This window comes from Entelurus aequoreus, linkage group LG09 (genome assembly GCF_033978785.1).
Source record: "Entelurus aequoreus isolate RoL-2023_Sb linkage group LG09, RoL_Eaeq_v1.1, whole genome shotgun sequence".
Taxonomy (NCBI): domain Eukaryota; kingdom Metazoa; phylum Chordata; class Actinopteri; order Syngnathiformes; family Syngnathidae; genus Entelurus; species Entelurus aequoreus.
The window spans coordinates 54,974,072-54,996,280 of record NC_084739.1 but is presented as its reverse complement, the minus strand read 5'-3'; the positions used below and the strand labels follow the sequence as shown (position 1 = coordinate 54,996,280).

General features: G+C 39.3%; 1 protein-coding gene across 2 annotated transcripts in view; it reads left to right on the top strand.

Annotated features, from left to right (window-relative positions):
* The first annotated feature begins 14,471 nt into the window (after window positions 1–14,471).
* si:ch211-250c4.3 (uncharacterized protein LOC100535981 homolog) overlaps window positions 14,472–22,209 on the top strand; it is a 92,040-nt gene continuing 84,302 nt past the window's right edge. For both annotated transcript variants that reach the window (XM_062058954.1, XM_062058953.1), the window contains exon 1: window positions 14,472–14,738. In XM_062058954.1, the coding sequence (XP_061914938.1) occupies window positions 14,660–14,738 (79 nt within the window). In that variant the 5' untranslated portion in view covers window positions 14,472–14,659. The remainder of the gene's footprint in view (window positions 14,739–22,209) is intronic.

The following is a 22,209-nucleotide window of genomic DNA, read 5'->3' as shown; positions in this document are numbered from 1 at the left end:
ACACACGCACACGTAAGCACTCTCTCTGCGTTTCACTTTACCATAAAACTTCCAGTTACTTTATTTTATTTTTTATTTTACCAGACGTTTGAGTTCACAACTTTTCGAGTATTGTAAACTCCTTCTTAACCCTTTCAAGGAACGTTCTCTTTTTTTTTTTTTTTTTTTTTTTAAACTCTACCTGCTAATTCCATTGTCGACAACAGTGCATTCAATTGATTATTAAACAGTAATGATTCATCACATTTTCCCCAGCCGTCATCACATTCTTGTCTGTCACACTCCTTGTCCATTGTGTCTATTTTGCCTTAATTTTAGCGCACACTAAAGTGTCGCCGGGACCTCACAACCAGGGAATCTTTATTGTATTTATTACAAATGGCCTCCAGCCGTGGAATTTATCATATGGTACAGAAGGGCCTCCTCCCGTACGATTCTTAATTTTAACGCACACGTTAATGCCGTAGGGAACTCGCAACCAGGGAGTATTTATTGTATTTTACAAATGGCCTCCAACCCATCCTTAGTTTGTGTGCACATAAAAATGTCAACAGGGAACTCACAACCAGGGAGTATTTACTGTACCATATGATGGGCATCCATCCCGTTACTCTTTTTAGGGAAGACCAAACACCCAGGGCGAGCCACACCCGACTATTTGCTTACTCGTCAGTGAAGCAGCCCGTCACGGTAATCTTGACACAATGACGTGAGTGGTATTCACAACTTTTATGCAATGGTGGCTACGGCAAAAATGCAATCAATCTATCAAAATCACCAATCTGTGCCTGGGATTAAAAAACAGTGTTTGACTTACAGACTTCAGGACAGACTCCTAACGCAGATTTTATCTAAAAAGAAAGGTTCTGCTTACCTTGAATTATGTTTTGGCCATGTGAGTCTGTCCAGAAGATTGCAAGAAGTCATCAATCAACAGCGTGCCATCTCGGACGAAGCCCCAAAATTGTTGCGTCGACCAGCATTCCTCCAATGGGGAATTCAAATTGCTAGTCTCTCCCAGATTCTTTTTATGGCAATAAACTGATGTTTATATTCAATCAACAGGCAGTAGTTGGTATTTTGTGGTTTATTCTCAAAGCTTAGAGGACAAACCTGAGACCAACCCAGCACCCAAGCGTTCCTTAGCCCGGTCCAGATCGGTCTGAAAACCATCACGAAAACATTCTGTTCCTCAATCTCTCCCCCCGCCCTCACGCCCGCACAGATGCCCATTGTGTCCGTTATCTCAAGTCGGCCCGAGAAGGCAAGCAGGGAGGACTCCTCTTCTCTGCCTCCTACTTCAAGGCCGTCCACAGTGCAAGCACTTTGTCATGAGACGATCAGAAAAAGGAAAAGAGTACAAGATGGAACATTAGCTATTTAAAATATGACTATAGTCATATAAAAGAAGTAACTCTTAATTATGGATGAATGTGGATATATGCATCCGTCAGTTGTCATGTTTGAAAATACCTTGTTTTATATTTTTGAACTTAAACTGCGGCTGATCTTGCATTTTACGCTGGTGCTGTAAAATAGTGGTGCCATTATTCCTGTCCAGAGTGGTAAGTAACTTGCAAGTGTTATTATATGGGGAGTATTCTCAGGGAGGAAGTGGATGTTATTGCGATCCCCATTAGCAATGGCAAGTGGCCTGCTCTTCACATATTTCAGTTACCCACTGTTGGATGTCAGTCTGGATCTGAGCACACGCATCCACTTGTTTCACCTGTTCTTCACCCTTGTCATCTGGAATTGACACACTCTTGTGTAATTTGTGCTGTCAGGTATTTATTGTACCTTTCTGATGAGAAAGGGACTCCAGACCTATTACCTTTGGCCTCACTTAATGCCACATTAGTGATAGCACGTAATAATTATTTTGCATGCTCCACAGATTGTGATTTAAGAAGCTTTGCTAAAGACCTTACAAAAAAATTGTTAATCATGTGTTTTCTTCAGGCAGTCCCAGTTGCAGCTCATCTTGATGCAGTGTGCAACATCAACCCTGACAAAACAAGGTGGTAGTTTTGCATCATTTTTACCAAGTAAAATGTTAAATCATTGATGTAAACCAGAGGTCTCAAACTCAATTTACCTGGGGGCCACTGGATGCAGAAACTGGGTGAGGCTGGGCCGCAAGAAAAGATTTCTTTAAAAAATCTAACATGCACTTTTTAATGAATTCACCTCCTTTGAATGGCTATCCCGCCCTAGCAACATACTTGCCAAACCTCCCGATTTTTCCGGGAGACTCCCGAATTTCAGTGCCCCTCCCGACAATCTCTCGGGGCAACCATTCCCCCCGAATTTGCCCCGATTTGCACCCGGACAATAATATTAAGGGCGTGCCGTGATAGCACTGCCTTTAACGTCCTCCACAAACCTGCCGTCGCGTCCGCTTTTTCACCCTACAAACAACGTGCCGGCCCAGTCACATGTTGTATGAGGCTTCTGCAGACACACGTAAGTGACTGCAAGACATACTTGATCTACAGCCATACAGGTCACACTGAGGGTAGCCGTATAAACAACTTTATCACTGTTGCAAATATGCGCCACACTGTGAACCCACACCAAACAAGAATGACAGACACATTTCGGGAGAACATCCGCACCGTAAGACAACATAAACACAACAGAACAAATACCCAGAACACCTTGCAGCCATAACTCTTCCGGGCTGCAATATACACCCCCGCTACCACCAAACCCCACCCCCCCAACCCCATCACTTAATTCCAAATGATTCTTTTCTTGTTTTGCTTAGCGTAGAGTGGCCAAGTTAGGCAGATGAGTTGGCTCTAGAGCTCCAAAGTCCATAAGCTTTTGTGCCTGTGATGCCTTCCAGACATTTGTTTGCATCCTGCCCTCGCACAGTTCTGTGGCTACCTGCACACGCAAGTCTGCAGGCAAAAAAGGCTTTTAACAGCCTAGTGTACGGGGAGTCATCTGTGTTTTTGATGAAGCATTTGAACACCACTGGGATGTTAATTGCAGGTTTGCCGGCACATGTTAAATGGACATGACCGTGTCACTCTTTACAGTAGCCATTTCTGTTAATGTAATTGCTGGTGATTGTTTGGCACTTTTAAAAACAAATGTACAGGGACTCTTCACCACCTTTCAAATGTGCACATTAACACCATGAGTCCAGGTGCCAGGCTTCAAAATTGTATATTCTCTTTTTTTTGCTTGATATTGTTTCTTTGTATTCAACCTTTCCTGAAATAAATTTGATCGATTTTCAAAAAGAGCAAGCTGAAAAGCCTGATTTGGTCCGTCAGAAGGAAAAGCTGAAGAATCTGTGGTGAATAGTTACGGGATCACTTGTGATAATTAAAGCCTATTGCTGACCAAATGTGTCTAGGAAAAGTGTACATGGCCTCTGTTTCTCAGCTGCTCACTCGGCACCATCCATATACTGGCATTTGGAGTGGCTATGTTGCCATTTTGGATTATGGCCTCTTGACGTGAAGTTAACTGAAAAGATAGAAGTCCTCTAAACTAGAGATGGCCGATATTATCGCCCGATAAATGCTTTAAAATGTAATATCGAAAATGATCGGTATCGTTTTTTAAACTATTTTTATTAATGGCCTACTAAAACCCACTACTACCGACCACGCAGTCTGATAGTTTATATATCAATGATGAAATCTTAACATTGCAACACATGCCGGGTTAACTTATAATGTGCAATTTTAAATTTCCCGCTAAACTTCCGGTTGAAAACGTCTTTGTAAGATGACGTATGCGAGTGACGTCACTAGTTAAACGGATGTATTGGTACACCTTTGAATCCAATACAAAAAAGCTCTGTTTTCATCTCAAAATTCCACAGTATTCTGGACATCTGTGTTGGTGAATCTTTTGCAATTTGTTTAATGCACGATGAAGACTGCAAAGAAGAAAGTTGTAGGTGGGATCGGTGTATTAGCGGCTGGCTGTAGCAACACAACCAGGAGGACTTTGACTTGGAGAGCAGACACGCTAGCCGCCGACCGCACGGATGATCGGGTGAAGTCCTTCGTCCTTCCGTCGATCCCTGGAACGCAGGTGAGCATTGATTGATTGATTGATTGATTGATTGAGACTTTTATTAGTAGGTTGCACAGTAAAGTACATATTCCGTACAATTGACCACTAAATGGTAACACCCGAATAAGTTTTTCAACTTAAGTCGGGGTCCACTTAAATTGATTCATGATACAGATATATACTATCATATATACTATCATCATAATACAGTCATCACACAAGATAATCACATTGAATTATTTACATTATTTACAATCAGGAGTGTGGAGAGGGGGTGGGGGGTAGGATATGGACATCAAGTAGTGGACATAGAAAGAGAGAGAGAGAGAGAGATCAGAAGGCATAAGAAAAAGTATCTGCATTTGATTGTTTACATTTGATTATTAGCAATCCGGGGAGGGTGTTAGTTTAGGGTTGTAGCTGCCTGGAGGTGAACTTTTATTGCGGTTTTGAAGGAGGATAGAGATGCCCTTTCTTTTATACCTGTTGGGAGCGCATTCCACATTGATGTGGCATAGAAAGAGAATGAGTTAAGACCTTTGTTAGTTCGGAATCTGGGTTTAACGTGGTTAGTGGAGCTCCCCCTGGTGTTGTGGTTATGGTTAGGAAGTAGTTTGACATGTACTTCGGTATCAGGGAGGTGTAGCGGATTTTATAGACAGCACGGGTGTTGATGGGAAGATGAGGGCTGGCTGGCGTAGGTGGAGCGCTAATGTTTTTATCATAGCTCTGTGAGGTCCCGTTGCTAAGTTAGCTTCAATGGCGTCGTTGGCAACAGCATTGTTAATCTTCGCCAAGCTGGAAAGCATTAACCGTGTATTTACATGTCCAGGGTTTAATAGTATTGTTGATTTTTTGTCTATTTTTCCAGTCAGGGGTTTATTTCTTTTGTTTATATCTGCATTTGAGCCCGATGCTATCACGTTAGCTCCGTAGCTAAAGTGTTTCGCCGATGTATTGTCATGGAGATAAAAGTCACTGTGAATGTCCAATTTGCGTTCTCGACTCTCATTTTCAAGAGGATATAGTATCCGAGGTGGTTTAAAATACAAATCCGTGATCTACAATAGAAAAAGGAGAAAGTGTGGAATCCAATGAACCCTTGTACCTAAGTTATGGTCAGAGCAAAAAAAGATATGTCTTGCACTGCACTATAGTCCTTCATTCTCACTTTCCTCATCCACGAATCTTTCATCCTCGCTCAAATGAATGGGGTAATCGTCGCTTTCTCGGTCCGAATCTCTCTCGCTGCTGGTGTAAACAGTAGGGAAATGCGAGCAGCACTCCAGCTTGTGACATCACACTACTTCCGTTAGGGGCAAGGCTTTTTTTATTAGCGACCAAAAGTTGCAAACTTTATCGTCGTTCTCTACTAAATCCTTTCAGCAAAAATATGGCAATATCGCGAAATGATCAAGTATGACACATAGAATGGATCTGCTATCCCCATTTAGATAAAAAAAATGTCATTTCAGTAGGCCTTTAAATCAACATAAAAACACAAGATACACTTACAATTAGTGCACCAACCCGAAAAACCTCCCTCCCCCATTTACACTCATTCACACAAAAGGGTTGTTTCTTTCTGTTAACATTCTGGTTCCTACATTATATATCAATATATATCAATACAGTCTGCAAGGGATACAGTCCGTAAGCACACATGATTGTGCGTGCTGCTGGTCCACTAATAGTACTAACCTTTAACAGTTAATTTTACTCATTTTCATTAATTACTAGTTTCTATGTAACTGTTTTTATATTGTTTTACTTTCTTTTTTATTCAAGAAAATGTTTTTAATTTATTTATCTTATTTTATAAATTTTTAAAAAAGGACCTTATCTTCACCATACCTGGTTGCCCAAATTAGGCTTAATAATGTGTTAATTCCACGACTGTATATATCGGTATCGGTAATTAAGAGTTGGACAATATCGGAATATCGGATATCAGCAAAAAGCCATTATCGGACATCCCTACTCTAAACTGTTGATTTTGTGAACATCTTGTTTTAGCATTACATTTAGCATCAATTACTTTATTTCTGCAATGTATTTTACTACCAATTCAAGTGTGTGCTGGGGCCTTAGAAAATTAATGTGTGTCTGCAAACCTTACAGTAAATGTAAATGCAATGCAAGTTGAAAAACACTTTTGTACAATGTTACATGCATAGGTTAAGCTTACCCTAGTTAATTCCTTTGCAAATTGTATTTAGGTCTGTTGAGATTAACCAACCTTGCATTTTTGCATTAGCAGTGTGCATTCAGCTTTGTATACAACTTAAGTGTTTAAACATGCTTACATTGGCTAAAGGTGTAATTTTTGGGGGTCGTATTTACTGGGCTGGAAATGTAAAACTTGCAAAAGCTGCATTACAATTTTTAATTCCACAGACGTACCAGTCTGTCTACTGCCCCCCAGAGGCAGTGAAGAATAGTTCATGATGCTTATTTGAAACATAACTCAAATTATAGCAAAATTATTGATAGTTTCGATGGCACAAACCAGCAAAAACATGGAATATACAAATTTGACTATTTTGTTATTGTTGGAACAACAAATTTGACTGTTTTGGTCGAAAACTGAGAATTCTGGTTCGCTGGGGACTTCACATCCTAAATTGTTAATAATTCAAAGTATAACAGCACAATATATGATTTTGACTGCACAAAATGAGACCATTGTATTATTTAGCCCACAAATTAGACTGCTTTGGTAGACAAATTACAGTTCGTTTGACGTCACTTCCTAAAAAGTTAATTCATAAACTACAGCAGCACAATCGATCATTTCGGCATCACAAACAAATTAGACTATTTTGGCTTAATTTGGGCCTAGTTTAAGGAACCCTGCGTGGTCAGTTTCACGATGACGTCACTTCCGGATATTTGAAACGTTTTATCTAAAGCGCCCCAATCAATTTTTGCTTTGATCTCCTCGGCGGGAACACCTGTATGTCCTGGTTGTTTAGGAGGAGTTGGTCGGTGTCAGTTTATTTCAAACTTACCGTGACGCTTGTATGACGGCGATACGAACCAAGCTGCAGAAACGCCGAGGCGGCAACGTGCAGGTAAAAAAACTAATTAATGTAATGGCAAAAACAAACAAAAGACGAGTGCCGCTTAGAAGGGCACCTAAGCGTAGGGAAGGCTATGCGAAAACTAAACTAAAACTGACAGGCAGCGAAAATTCATGGCAGGAGGCAAGAGCGTCCACATGAATACCTGGGGCCGTACTTATCAAGCTTCTTAGAGTGCCATTTTACACTTAAGTCCTGAGAATTTGCGAAATTTAGTCCTACTCTCAAACTTAAGAATAAAAGCTTTTTATCAACGTTCTTAAGTCTAAGAATCACTCCTACTCTCCACGATATTTAAGAGACCTTCAGAGGTGTCTTAAGTGGTTAGGAGTTGCCAGCAGGGGATGGCACTGAGGCGAGAGAGACGTGCGCGAACGTTCAGGGAACGGAACAATGTTTTGTTTTTTTGATGACGAGCAGCTGATCAAACGGTATCGTTTAGACAGAGCGGATATTATTTTTGTCACAGATTTAATACTTTTCGATTCCTTGTTGATTTCTGCATGTGTCTGCAGTGGGCTAGTATATATAGAGCCACCCACACCAGTTTCAAATTAGTTGCCTAATTAATGAATTGGAAAGAAAATGTTATGACAGTAGCGTATGTGTGTGGCCGTGAGGTGAGTGACGTCAGTGAGTGTGTGGGCGATAGAAGAGGGGAGCGGTAGCGTGAGTGCCGGCGGGGACTAGTTTGTTTTGTATTATTTTGTAGTTTATTGTCAAAATATACACTCCCATTGTCCACTTAAATATTTCCAAGATATTTCTTTATTCTTAGACAACGGATTCCCTTCCGTGATTGGTCATTTCTATGGACACAGAAATGACGTCACCTAAAATTCCGTTTACGGCACATAGTAATGTCGTAATTCAGCTCTGAGTGTGACACTTAAGATTCAGTCCTACACTTCGCTGAAAGTGTGAGTAAGACGCTTGATAACTAACTTTTAAGTGCAGCTTTCAGCGAAGAATTTATTTACTCTTAAGTCAACTCTTAGCAGACTTCTTAGGAGTAATTCTAAGAAGCTTGATAAATACGGCCACAGTTCCTTAGACTGGTAAAAGCCATCTCCACACAGGGTGTGACCCAACTGGTCTACGTGGAGGGGGCAAGATTCCTAAAGAAAATATTTGAAGCTGTCCAACTAACATCTAGTACACTACAAATAGATGCACATTGTAATATCTCTACTATGATACAGAGAACATTGCAAGTGCTTATTTGTTAAAACAATGTTCTTCACCGTATTGCAACCTAAGCAAACAAAGCACAAGGACAGTTGCATTCATCTCTACCTCTATTGGTGTCCTCCAGACTTTTGGCATCTGACATCTTGCAACTGCTGTGGAAGAAGGACACTTCGCTGAAAGTGTGAGTAAGACGCTTGATAACTAACTTTTAAGTGCAGCTTTCAGCGAATAATTTATTTACTCTTAAGTCAACTCTTAGCAGACTTCTTAGGAGTAATTCTAAGAAGCTTGATAAGTACGGCCCCTGTTCATTAAGTCCCAACAAAGAATGCCGGCCACGACTCAACTTAAATAGTCCTAATTGAAAACACAAAACAGGTGCAAGCAACAGCTTGCGCTCATAAGGCAGGCGTCAAGTGGTTAGAGAAAAACACTAACAGGAAAAACCACCGAAATAAAAGCACTGAACACAGGAGAACACTCACACTTTCAAAATAGGGCACATGGTGTAACAGGATGTGACAAAAGTATTCATAGAGTGCACAAAATAAAAAAAATAACTCTGATAAAATTAGAAAAAGAATGAACACAAAAAATCAGCCAAACCAAAAGGTTGGCTGGGACAGAACAATGAAAATAGTCAGGAAAACATACCAGTGAGTGAGTAAAATTAAACAGGAACAGGGGAAATACAGGACGCAGACAAGGAATCAAACACCACCATCAGTCATTACATGAAATGTAAAACGGCTACAACTGTGCCTTGTTGTTGCATCTTAACAACACAAAACACAGAATCTAACAACAGGACTGATAAAAAAGTGTATCAGGACATGTAATTGTCATCAGATTGTGTGGATTGGAACCTGAAATGCACCATCCAAAGAAAATGCCGCCGTCACAATCGTTCAACAAGTAAACTGCTAAGTAAGAACGGTGCCAATGCCAAAAACAACTGCATGAGTGAAATGCTCCAAGTTAATTCAACAAAGCAGAATTAGGCCAGGTTACCAGAAAGTAAACCATAATAATGTTACCATATACGTCTTAGTCCCATTCACAAACAAAGTGCTCATGAGCACTAACTTGCTTGCGCACTAAATCATAGCGGAAATAATCGCTATGACACTGCCGCGTCTGGTTTTATTAGTCTATTGTTTTGTATGTTTTTTTTTTCATCATGACAAGTGAAGCTGTGCCTCCCCCGATTGCACGCCACTGCTGTAGCGCAAGCAAAAGCTGAATAGTAGTGTTCAGTTTTCATATAATTCAGTTTTTGATGAGAATGTTCACCAGGAGTTTGCCCAGTTTTACCATATTGACTCTTGTCCAGCCAAATTACGCCTAACAAACTAGTCCGCCTGCCCGCTTATCATTCTGTTGAATCAAGTGCCAAATAATTAATTTTGACGCGTTGTTGGTGACTAATTCTCTGCTTTTTTATTGAGTATGACTGCATACAAATTCACCATGGGGACAAAGAAAGGTACAAACTAAAGCACTTTGATAAAGTCTCTGTATAATCTGTTTTTTATTGGTATTTTTAGGTGTCTGGAATGGAATAATTGGATTGACATTCTTTCCGGAAAAATTTTGACCCTCATACGTTTAAAATATTTTAAATAATATAATTTTGTCTGTTGTTAACTCGTACTTGCATTTTTTAAAATCATGAATAATTGCACTTAAGATAATTTTCAAGTTTTTAATAGTATCGACATGGGGCTGGGGCAGCACGGTGGCACAGGGGTGAGTGCCAGTGGCGTGCGGTGAGGTTAATGTCTGGTGAGGCACGACTGCATCATCACAGTCAGATTTACAAACATATGAACCTGCAGTGCAGGTGTACCTAATGTTGTGTCCGTGCGGTCGTTCGCGGCTCCTCCAGCGCGAGCATTGTTGTTTTTGCACTTTTTGGCTTCTTGTTAAGTGACTTTTTTGGGGTGGATTCGGTCTTGCACGTGGAGGGTTTGGGTGTGGGCTTTGGTTGGTGTGGCCGCGGTGCTCCCGTCGGGCGCTGCATTCTGCGGCGGAGGTCTGTCTATCTGTGTTGGCCCTGCGATGAGGTGGCGACTTGTCCAGGGTGTACCCCGCCTTCCGCCTCGAATGCAGCTGAGATAGGCTCCAGCACCCCCTGCGACTCCAAAAGGGACAAGCGGTAGAAAATTAATGAATGGATGGACATGGGGCTGGACCATTTGTTGCCATTATGATTATTTTTTCAACATTACTGTTTTTTAAATAGTCCAACACAAAATTGGACACAAAACAACATTAGCTACTCACTGGTGTTTAATATCTTCTCCTGCGGAGCAGCATCTTCTGCATCATTTATTTTTGATCTTCAGAGTTAGACAATTTAGAAAGGAATTAGCCATGTCATTCAAAACACAAATGTTCACTGCATAGGACTCTGCTTCTCAGGAGGATGTTGGTTACAATGTCTGCTGCTTTTTTTTCCACCAGCAGGCGTCTCTTGAAGACATTTGGTAGAAAACTATTTATTGGGACCATGTGTCTCAAAACTCATGTGTGTCATTCATTATACAAAGATTGTTATTGTGTTCCAAATAAAAATACCAGTGCCTCATTTGAAAAGAAACAACTATTTTTAACCGCTCTAAGGGGCGAGTCTTCATTTCCTGCTTTGTTCTATCCCGTAAGAGGCCATGATGACACTTTAAATGTCCTAAAATGGCACACAAATACACCCAAATGATCCATTCGCAAAAACACATAATCGCATGTACAGTATAGGGTGCTAAATGTACAAGATCAATCACACTTTTTTAGCCGATATATTTTTATTTTTCAGCTCACTTTTCTCACATTTATATTGCTTTTCTCACATCTTTTCTCACATCTACATTACTTTTCCTACATTTAGCTAATTGTATTCACATTTGAGGTAAAAAAAAAGTTAAATTTAATCCAAATATTAAATATAAATTCTAGGGGTGTTAACGGTACACAAAAATTTCGGTTCGGTACTTACCTCGGTTTAGAGGTCACAGTTCGGTTCATTTTTGGTACCATAAGAAAACAACAAAATATACATTTTTGGGTTATTTATTTACCAAATTTGCAAAATCTTCCACCAAAAATATTTTTCTTAGTGGAATATTTGATGTGAAGTAATCGGAACCTTGGATAGGTCAATAATTCATTATAACATTGATTTTGATTCAATATTATGTTTTGAGCAATGACAGTTTGAAAAAAAAAAAAAAACAGCTTTGTTTTATTAGTCAACATTGCAACTTTTTCTAAATTTAACCTTTAAGCTTGTTTATTTCACTTTTGTTATGTTTTTGTTTATTATAAAAGTATTTTTAGAATGTGCCGTGGGCCTTTAAAACATTAGCTGCGGGCCGCAAATGGCCTCCGGGGCACACTTTTGACACCCCTGCTATAGATAATAAAAAATTAAATCTGATAAATCTATGGATAAAAAGCAGAGCCTGGCGACGCATGCACGTTTATCATAACTCTCTCTCTCTCTCTGTCTCTGCCCCTCCATCACGAATGCTGCTGCGCGCACAATTTGTTTTGTTTTTAACCCCTTCTTAACCCTGAACGTACATTGAAAATACACGCAACCCTAACTCAAAATGCCAGACATTTGAGGCATTTAAGAAACTCCGCCCTGACAGCTCCGCAAAAGAGGACATGTCCGGTGAAAAGAGGACGTATGGTCAGTCTATCGTAGCCCGTTAGCTGCTAGCATGCCATGTGTTGTGCGTGGGTGTGCATTGTTTACACAACGTGCGTTACGCTACTTAATATGTCCGTGTGGAAACTCGTTCGGTACACCTCCGAACCGAACCAGAACCCCCAAACCGAAGTGGTTCAATACAAATACACGTACCGTTACACCCCTAATAAATCCAAATGTTAAATATAAATGTTGAATCTAAATGTTAAATACTAACAATTAAATCTAAATGTCCAGATGTAAAAGCTAATTATATAGAACATATACAAATATACCTGTGTTCCCATGCCTTACAACAGGCCAAGGCAATTTTTTTTGGGGGGTGCAAAATTTGGAGAAAAAAATGTGTCTGGGGGCCGGTATATCTATTTTTAGGAACACTAGTACAAAACCTCACAATAATGTCTGATTGAATGCTAAAAACGTTACGACAGACGGCCTTAAAAAACGGAATGTAATTTTTAATTTTTTTTACTGAATGAAACACCCAGAATGTACATGGAAATAAAGAATGTGGGATTTACAATATAACTATGAACGATAAAACACTGAATATTGACAATATATGAACTTCACACCCCCTCTCGATCGACATATTTTACAATCAAGCAAATCGCAACAAAAGTGCAACAAACAGCAAAATATGAACGCAAAGGGTTAATGTGCCATAGTAGCAATATAACATACATATATATATATATATATATATATATTAGGGGTGTGGGAAAAAATCGATTTGAATTCGAATCGCGATTCTTACGTTGTGCGATTCAGAATCGATTCTTATTTTAAAAAAATCTATTTTTATTTTTTATTATTTGTAAAAAATTATTATTATGTTTTTTTTTTTTAAATAATCAATCCAACAAAACAATACACAGCAACACCATAACAATGCAATCAAATTCCAAAACCAAACCCGACCCAGCAACACTCAGAACTGCAATAAACAGAGCAATTGAGAGGAGACACAAACACGACACAGAACAAACCAAAAGCAGTGAAACAAAAATGAATATTATCAACAACAGTATCAATATTAGTTACAATTTCAACATAGCAGTGATTAAAAATCCCTCATTGACATTATCATTAGACATTTATAAAAAAAAGAACAATAGTGTCACGGCGGCTTACACTTGCATCACATCTCATAAGCTTGACAACACACTGTGTCCAATGTTTTCACAAAGATAAAATAAGTCGTATTTTTGGTTCATTTAATAGTTAAAACAAATTTACATTATTGCAATCAGTTGATAAAACATTGTCCTTTACAATTATAAAAGCTTTTTACAAAAATCTACTACTCTGCTTGCATGTCAGCAGACTGGGGTAGTTCCCGCTGAAATCCTATGTATTAAATGAATAGAGAATCCTTTTGAATCGGGAAAAAATCATTTTTGAATCGAGAATAGTGTTGAATTGAAAAAAAAAATTGATTTTGAATCGAATCGTGACCCCAAGAATCGATATTGAATCGAATCTTGGGACACCCAAAGATTCACAGCCCTAAGCAGCACGGTGGCAGAGGGGTTAGTGCATCTGCCTCACAAAACGAAGGTCCTGAGTAGTCGTGAGTTCAATCCCGGCCTCGGGATCTTTCTGTGTGGAGTTTGCATGTTCTCCCCGTGACTGCGTGGGTTCCCTCCGGGTACTCCGGCTTCCTCCCACCTCCAAAGACATGCACCTGGGGATAGGTTGATTGGCAACACTAAATTGGCCCTAGTGTGTGAATGTGAGTGTGAATGTTGACTGTCTATCTGTGTTGGCCCTGCGATGAGGTGGCGACTTGTCCAGGGTGTACCCCGCCTTCCGCCCGATTGTAGCTGAGATAGGCTCCAGCGCCCCCCGCGACCCCGAAGGGAATAAGCGGTAGAAAATGGATGGATGGATGGATGGATGGATGGATGGATATATATATATATATATATATATATATATATATATATATATATATATATATATATATATATATATATATATATATATATATATACATACTATATTATATTATATATTAGACAAATTATATAATAGACAACGATTCAGAATTGTAAAAAATTAAGAATTGCGATTCGGATAGGAATCATTTTTTTCCAGCACCCCGACTCGTCAACACTGCCTCTCAGCGTCTTAGCAGAGATGTGCTAATAAGACAATAATAACTTTTACAGATTCAATTACTTATTTGTTCAATTCAAATTACATTTATGCTACACCAAAAACATTTTGCATGAACTATGTAACCACTTTAAATGTCTGTATTTACTTCTGCTTCTGGTTCTTATGGGTTAAACCTTTCTATTGTGATTGGCTGCTTCTCCGCCTGCATTCCTCTTTCTGCATTATCTGACTTCCTCTGGCAGGCTGCCACTCCTCCTCTTCCTCCTTCTTCTCTTAAGACTCCCAGCTCTGCAGTTGGAGCCTGGCCCCTTTTCCCCTCAGCTGGAGGACATGAAAACATACGCACACACACACAGACAGAGGCATCACTACCCTTCATGAGGACAACAACAAATCTAGCAACTAATCCTGGACTTTAAGGCGTGAGAGGACGTTTTTCTCGCCATAATGAGGAGTCTTTGAGGAAGTTGAGATCCAGGTTACAAAAGGTGAAGTTTGGAAGATGAGTGTGAAGATAAAGAAGAGTGGGATGGTGATCAGATGGCACAAGTCATTCTCCATCTTGGCTCCATGGAGGAAAGGTACAGTTGACTTTTGTCTCTTGTTATTTTGTCTCTTGTGATTGACTTGATGTTGACCTGCCAATCGTTTTCTTAGCATGGCCAGTCAATAACCATAACGTCACTGTCAGTCAATGATAACAAACTACAGACTTTGAGGATTTTGAAGAGATGAAGATGAACTAAAATGCTGGAACATTTATTTTTGGCTTTGAAAATGTGGAATTCTGTGAAAACAAGGACATTTTTGGTATGTTAAAACTAGATAGACTAAATGTTTTGAATGAGCTGAATGGTTTGGATCAAAAAATGTGGAACTGATTAGTCTACCGGGATTTTTTGGGGGGATGTTGAAAATAACCTAAATGTTAGTAATACGTTTAAGTTTTGAATTGTTTGAGGAATGTGAAGCACAATAAGAATTCTCCAGATCAAAGGGAAATTGATGTTATGGAAAATGTGACAATTCAAGAAAATCTGGCTTTTTTAGAATATCAAACAGACTGGTTGAAGGAAAAATTTGTATTATTTTGATGGCAAGTTTTGAAATGAGTTGAGTTTGTGTTTATTTCGAACATTCATGCATACAACATGATACATCACAATTTCCAGTTTCTCTATTCAACATGTTCGAAAAGGAGTAGGAAGAAGCAGAGCTTATTTAATCCTACCCCTTTTCCTTACATAACAGTTGCTAAAACTTTTGTTCACTTCCTGTTCTCCATAAGTAATAACAATAAAAATAGATAAATAATAATTAGTGAAGTAAGTTATATTTCATATGGTGAGATAAGTAAGATTATCTAGGAAATAAATGGATGGATGAAATAAATTCAGAATGTCATGGTTCTTCTTTTTTGTACGTTGTAAACACTTTAAATTTGAAGAGTTTCTTGAAGTGGATTAAATTAGTAAAGTAGTTTGGGGCCAGAAAATACAAAATTTTGGGTGTAACAGACAGACTTTTTTAGATGAGCTTAATATTTCCAAGTATTAATTAGAAGAGAAATGTAGAAGTACAATCAATTCTCAAGATCAAATCGCCTTTGTGCTAAGAAAATGTGGGAATTTAATAGATGTGGAATATAAGTAACCAGGAATGAGCTGAAGATTTAGACGTGTGAGGCAACAATAAACAGTATTGATGATAAACCGGGGTGAAACTCCCAACATTTAGTGTTACTGCTTTGAATTAAAATGATCGTAAAACCATAATTGATAGCCACACGTTGATAAACTCATGGCCCGTTGATACTGTTTATTTACTGGAGAAGCAAGCTAGCACACTGCTGCGAGGGTAAGCAAATAGCAGGGATAGCTTTAGCAGCTAACACTTTGATCGCTGGGTAGCAGCATAGCACAGCTAATTGCTAGCTAGCTAGCAGTATAGCCCTGCTAATTGCTAGCACATATTAGCGCCGCTAATCACTAGCTATATTAAATGCTAATATGAAAACGCGAGACATTAATATCTTTCCTCATCAAGAAACGACTTACCCTAATATAAACTTGTATAAACACGTTACAGTCTGAACAACTACGAGATTAATTTGTGTACATTGAGCCTACAGGCTGTGCTCTCTTACTGTAAATCTGTACTCACAAAACGTGATCTAAACAGACATAAGTGTCTACAACAGGAAGTGATGTCCACGTGCAACACTTGAGTTTGCCCTTATCATTAAAAACACCCTAAGACAGACCTGGGCATTCTGCGGCCCGCGGGCCGCATCCGGCCCTTTGTGCGTCCCTGTCCGGCCCGCGTGAGGCCAATTATAAATTACAAAATAAATTTTAAAAAGTATCTATATCGAGTGTGCAATACAACGGTGCTGCTTTTGTTTTGAAAATCGTTATTTGTATTACTTCCGTGTGGACGTATGCGTGTGCGTGATTGTGAGTGAATGTGAACAGCTGCAATCATTAATTACAAAATAAAGTTGAAAAAACATCTATGTCGTGCGCGCAATACAACTGTGCTGCTTTTATTTTGAAAAGTATTATTTATGGGCGTGTGTCCGTGTGTAACCTGTGAGTGAAGGTGCACATGCAGCGACAAGTGATGCACGGTTTACACACGAGACGCTAAAAAGAGAAAAGTTGATGAAGAATGGCGTGTTTCCAACAAGACATGGACTGCCATGCAACGTTCCCTCTAAGGTGCGTGCCTGCGCAATTGCGCACTGCTCAAGCGTCTGCTGCGCGCAGCAAATATATGCCGCGCACCAAATCAAATCCCATCTGAATTCTAAACAAAATAAACATATTTATTCTATGTAATTTTGCAATGCAACTTTGAGTGACAGTGACAACAAGCGGCCCTAACGGTGTTCGTCAACACCGTTCAATTGAACACCGTTCAATTATTGTAACGTCTATCGAGATGCTTCGAGGCCAGGAATTATATCGATCACTTTATTGAGCAAAACTGTTTATATTCGGCCATAACCACACCAAAAACATAAGTAAAACACTTCTATCTCGAAAAACTAGTCATTTTCTGCCGTACAAACCAGGCCAAAACCAACTTGTCATCTGTCACCAACACGCATAGCACTAAACCACTGGTGCGTTTATGGCCACACAAAAAGTCGGACAACTCAAACACCACACAAAGTTACACTATGACTCCTCCGTCATACGTGTGCTTATTTTACTATCATTTATTATTAATGTTAATTTATTTATATTAGTCATGGACTGCTGTTACACACACTATGTTGAAGTATTACACGGCGTGGGGACGGCGTGGCGAAGTTGGGAGAGTGGCCGTGCCAGCAATCTGAGGGTTACTGGTTCAATCCCCACCTTCTACCATCCTAGTCACGTCCGTTGTGTCCTTGGGCAAGACACTTCACCCTTGCTCCTGATGGGTCCTGGTTAGCGCCTTGCATGGCAGCTCCCGCCATCAGTGTGTGAATGGGTGAATGTGGAAATACTGTCAAAGCGCTTTGGGCTCCTTAAAAAGGGGTAGAAAAGCGCTATACAAGTACAACCATTTACCATTACTATTATTATTGATTATTATTATTATTATTTATCTTACGGTATATATCAAAAACAATATTGAGCAAAATTTAATTGAAATATTGTCGATGTGGCCCTCCAGCAGTGCTCGGGTTGCTCATGCGGCCCCCGGTAAAAATTAATTGCCCACCCCTGCCCTAAGACCTTCAAAAATAAAAGGGAAGATAAACATGTTTAAACACTCGAATAAAAAAATTACCTTGTTTTTAAGAAGCCAAAGCAATATTTAATGTTTCTTCTGTCAACATTGTGTGTTCATGTATATTATTTTTTAAATACAACTTAATCAAAATATTTTAGTGTGTGTGTGTGTATAAGTACTTTTTGAGCGCATTCAACAATACCGTAATAATAATGATAACTATAATACATTTGGTCAAAAATGACAGTGCATTGAAATGTTCATATTGTTACAGTCCTTGTCTGAACTTTGGAATAGTTTTAATTGGTTGAAAAATGTGGAGGTTGTAAGAATTCTCTAGATCGAAGCACATCAATCTTATGTAAAATGTGGAATTTCGGGAAAAGACTTAGACAAACTTTTTTGATCCACAAGGGAAATTGTTCCACACAGTAGCTCAGTTACAAAAGATGGAAAGGGTAAGGATGGAAAGGATAATGCAGGTATAAAGTAGACTAAAAATTTACCATAGTAGCAATATAAAATATATGTAATAATTACATATTACATATACAGTATATAATATATAAGAATATATTATATTATTACATTATATTATATTTCATATAACATATACAATATATAACAAATCCCAATTACCATGTACAATATTACAGTATATGTAACAGCTGCAGCAAAAAAAAAAAAAAGGGCAGCATAAAATATACAATATAAACAAAGAGAGGTAGCTAACATAGAAGCGGTCAGGTAATAGAAAAATATCATCTATTGCTGTTTGGTGAATGATTACACAGCTGGATGAAGAAAATATTGTGTTGGTGTTGAAATCGTCTGAATTGTTAAGATGTGCATGGAAAATGGGGTATTTCTGGAAAATAAAATTGGGAATTTTTAAAATATGGAAAATGTAAATCCTGAAAGTTTTTCTGGAATTAATAAAATAATAATATTTACAATTTTTTCATCTATTCTTTTAATCTTAGGATTTTTTTCAGTCAGAAAATGTGGAATTTTAAAGACAGCGTGAAATTTTAGGACATTGAAAAAAATGAAGTTTTAAAGGAGCTTAATGTTTTCAGAACTTAATTGAATGATTTGTTGTTGCCACTAGGTGTTGCTAAAAAAACAACCAATACTCCACTTCAACTTAAAGACAGCATAAGTATGACAACACATACATCAGTGTTTTTCATACCTACCATTGTTCTCCGTTGGACACATTTTACTTGATCAAACCTTTTCTAACACTCCCCACTGCAAAATAATAAAAGTATGTATGATTTTTGATGATATCGGTATTGGCTACTCAAGGCTTCAATATCGGTATTGTATCAAGAGCGACAAAATTGTATTTGGAGCACCCTAACTTGTTTTGGTAAGAATTTAATCTCTTTATGTTGTTTATCGAGTGTGTCATTCAGCATGGCTCACTATCTATAGACCATGCTGTTCTGAAAAAAGTAAACTTTCAACAGTACACATAATTGCCTTTGTTCATATTATTGTTGTTGATGTAATTTAGTGTTTTGTTGGTCTATGGGTTCTTATGATGTTTATGTATAATTATTTGAAGAAGAATGCTGCATAGAGTAAGGACACAGAGTTATTGTATGATCTATTTAGTCTTCATGGTGAATTGTATGTTGTGTTTCTTTGGTCCTGCTAATCCTGGTGTCAGGTTTCTGCACATTCCAAGTGCTACACTTGGGTATCACGTTCAAACCATTTACTGTAAGAACGTCCACACCTCCAAGAATCCTCAATTTTGTGCTGCAAGGGATGATAAATGTGCACTTTGTTGTTGCTGCACTGAGCTTCACATTGTTTTCTTTGTTTGGCAGAGCAGGAACAAGAATGTCATTGTGTTGACAACTATTGCATGGTGTAAATACCTCCTGTTATATTGTGTAGATAATTATTGCATTGTGTTGACAACTATTGCATGGTGTAAATACCTCCTCTTATATTGTGTAGATAATTATTGCATTGTGTAGATCAGTGATTCTCAAACTGTGGTATGTGTACCACTAGTCAGAGTCGTGTATAAAGAGAGTGTGGCCAACTAAATAACAGGCACCATGCAGTGGCGGGCCGTGCGTTTCCCACCTAGGCCTTCAGTGATGTCTGACTTCAACGATTACCTCTCAAAATACCATCATTTATGTCACCACATGACCATTGCTGGAGAAATACCTGCACAGAAACACATTTACACACTACTGCGCATTGTATAAAACGGGTTATTTTATGGCGCATTTAAAAATCAATAAACCCGCATCAGCAATTAAAACATACCTTATGTAGTGCTGTCAAAAATAAAAATTGCAAAAAACATTTTAAACGTGAAAAAATAAAGAAATAAAATATATGAACTCACATTTCATCGACAGCTGAGCTAGCTTCCTGGGTTGGCCGAGATGTTCTCACAAGATGTAGTTTCTCTTTAAATATCCTTCTTGAAAATGGCCTTGCAAATATGTGTTGTCTTGTCTAATCATAAAAGATGCAGACGAGGCGTGTTGGCTGAGTTCTTATAGTTTACTCCACACCGGCATGTCTACATTAAAGGCCTACTGAAACCCACTACTACCCACCACGCAGTCTGATAGTTTATATATCAATGATGAAATCTTAACATTGCAACACATGCCAATACGGCCGAGTTAACTTATAAAGTGCAATTTTAAATTTCCCGGAAAACTTCTGGCTGAAAACGTTTCGGTATGATGACGTTTGCGCGTGACGTCACTGGTTGAAGCAGACATTTTGAAATAGCACGGTGGCCAGCTTAAGTCGTCTGTTTTCACCACATAATTCTACAGTATTCTGGACATCTGTTTTGGTGATTCTTTTGCAATTTGTTCAATTAACAATGGAGACTGCAAAGAAGAAAGCTGTAGGTGGGATCTGTGTATTAGCGGCTGGCTACAGCAACACAACCAGGAGGACTTTGAGTTGGATAGCAGACGCGCTACCGTGAGTACAGCTTTGGCTTCCAAACATTTGATCGCTTGCCCGTACGTGCGTGCCGCTATGTGCATGTCACGTACATAACTTTGGGGAAATATATGTTTCTTGCCGACTCTGATGGCGGCCGGGGTGTCGTCGAAAGCTACAACGCCGTCCGCCGCCGCGCCGCTGTCCTCACTTGTCTGGGTTGACTTCCTCCGTCTCCGGGCCGCCGACCGCACCGATCATCGTGGTGAAGTCCTTCGTCGCGCCGTCGATCGCTGGAACGCAGGTGAGCACGGGTGTTGATGAGCAGATGAGAGCTGGCGTAGGTGGAGAGCTAATGTTTTAGCATAGATCTGTCGAGGTCCCGTAGCTAAGTTAGCTTCAATGGCGTCGTTAGCAACAGTATTGCTAGGCTTCGCCAGGTGGCACAGCATTAACCGTGTGGTTACAGGTCCAGGGTTTGGTAGTATTGTTGATCTTCTGTCTATCCTTCCAGTCAGGGGCTTATTTTTTCTGTTTCTATCTGCAGTTAAGCACGATGCTATCACGTTAGCTCCGTAGCTAAAGTGCTTCGCCGATGTATTGTCGTGGAGATAAAAGTCACTGTGAATGTCCATTTCGCGTTCTCGACTGTCATTTTCAAGAGGATATAGTATCCGAGGTGGTTTAAAATACAAATCCGTGATCCACAATAGAAAAAGGAGAGAGTGTGGAATCCAATCCAATCCTTGTACCTAAGTTACGGTCAGAGCGAAAAAAAGATACGTCCTGCACTGCACTCTAATCCTTCACTCTCACTTTCCTCATCCACGAATCTTTCATCCTGGCTCAAATTAATGGGGTAATCGTCGCTTTCTCGGTCCGAATCGCTCTCGCTGCTAGTGTAAACAATTTGCAAATGTGAGGAGCCCTTCAACCTGTGACGTCACGCTACTTCCGGTACAGGCAAGGCTTTTTTTTATCAGCGACCAAAAGTTTCGAACTTTATCGTCGATGTTCTCTACTAAATCCTTTCAGCAAAAATATGGCAATATCGCAAAATGATCAAGTATGACACATAGAATGGATCTGCCTAAACGGGGCTACTGTGAATGCTTTCCACTACGGTGGCATGCTGGGTAATGGAGTTCTTATGTTACCTGGCTCATACATCACTATATATCTGCCTTAGGCCAATAGAAGGCCTTACTGACAACAACTCGTGATCTGATTGGCTATTGCAACTGTCTATCACTGTATGTCCCCGTTCACTCACAGTGCACAGAAGCCCACATTGCTGAATCTGAAGGCTCAAGGCAGATTTGGTACAGCATGGCAACATAAGCTAGGCTGACCATGTTCTGAAATCCCAAAAAGAGGACACATATA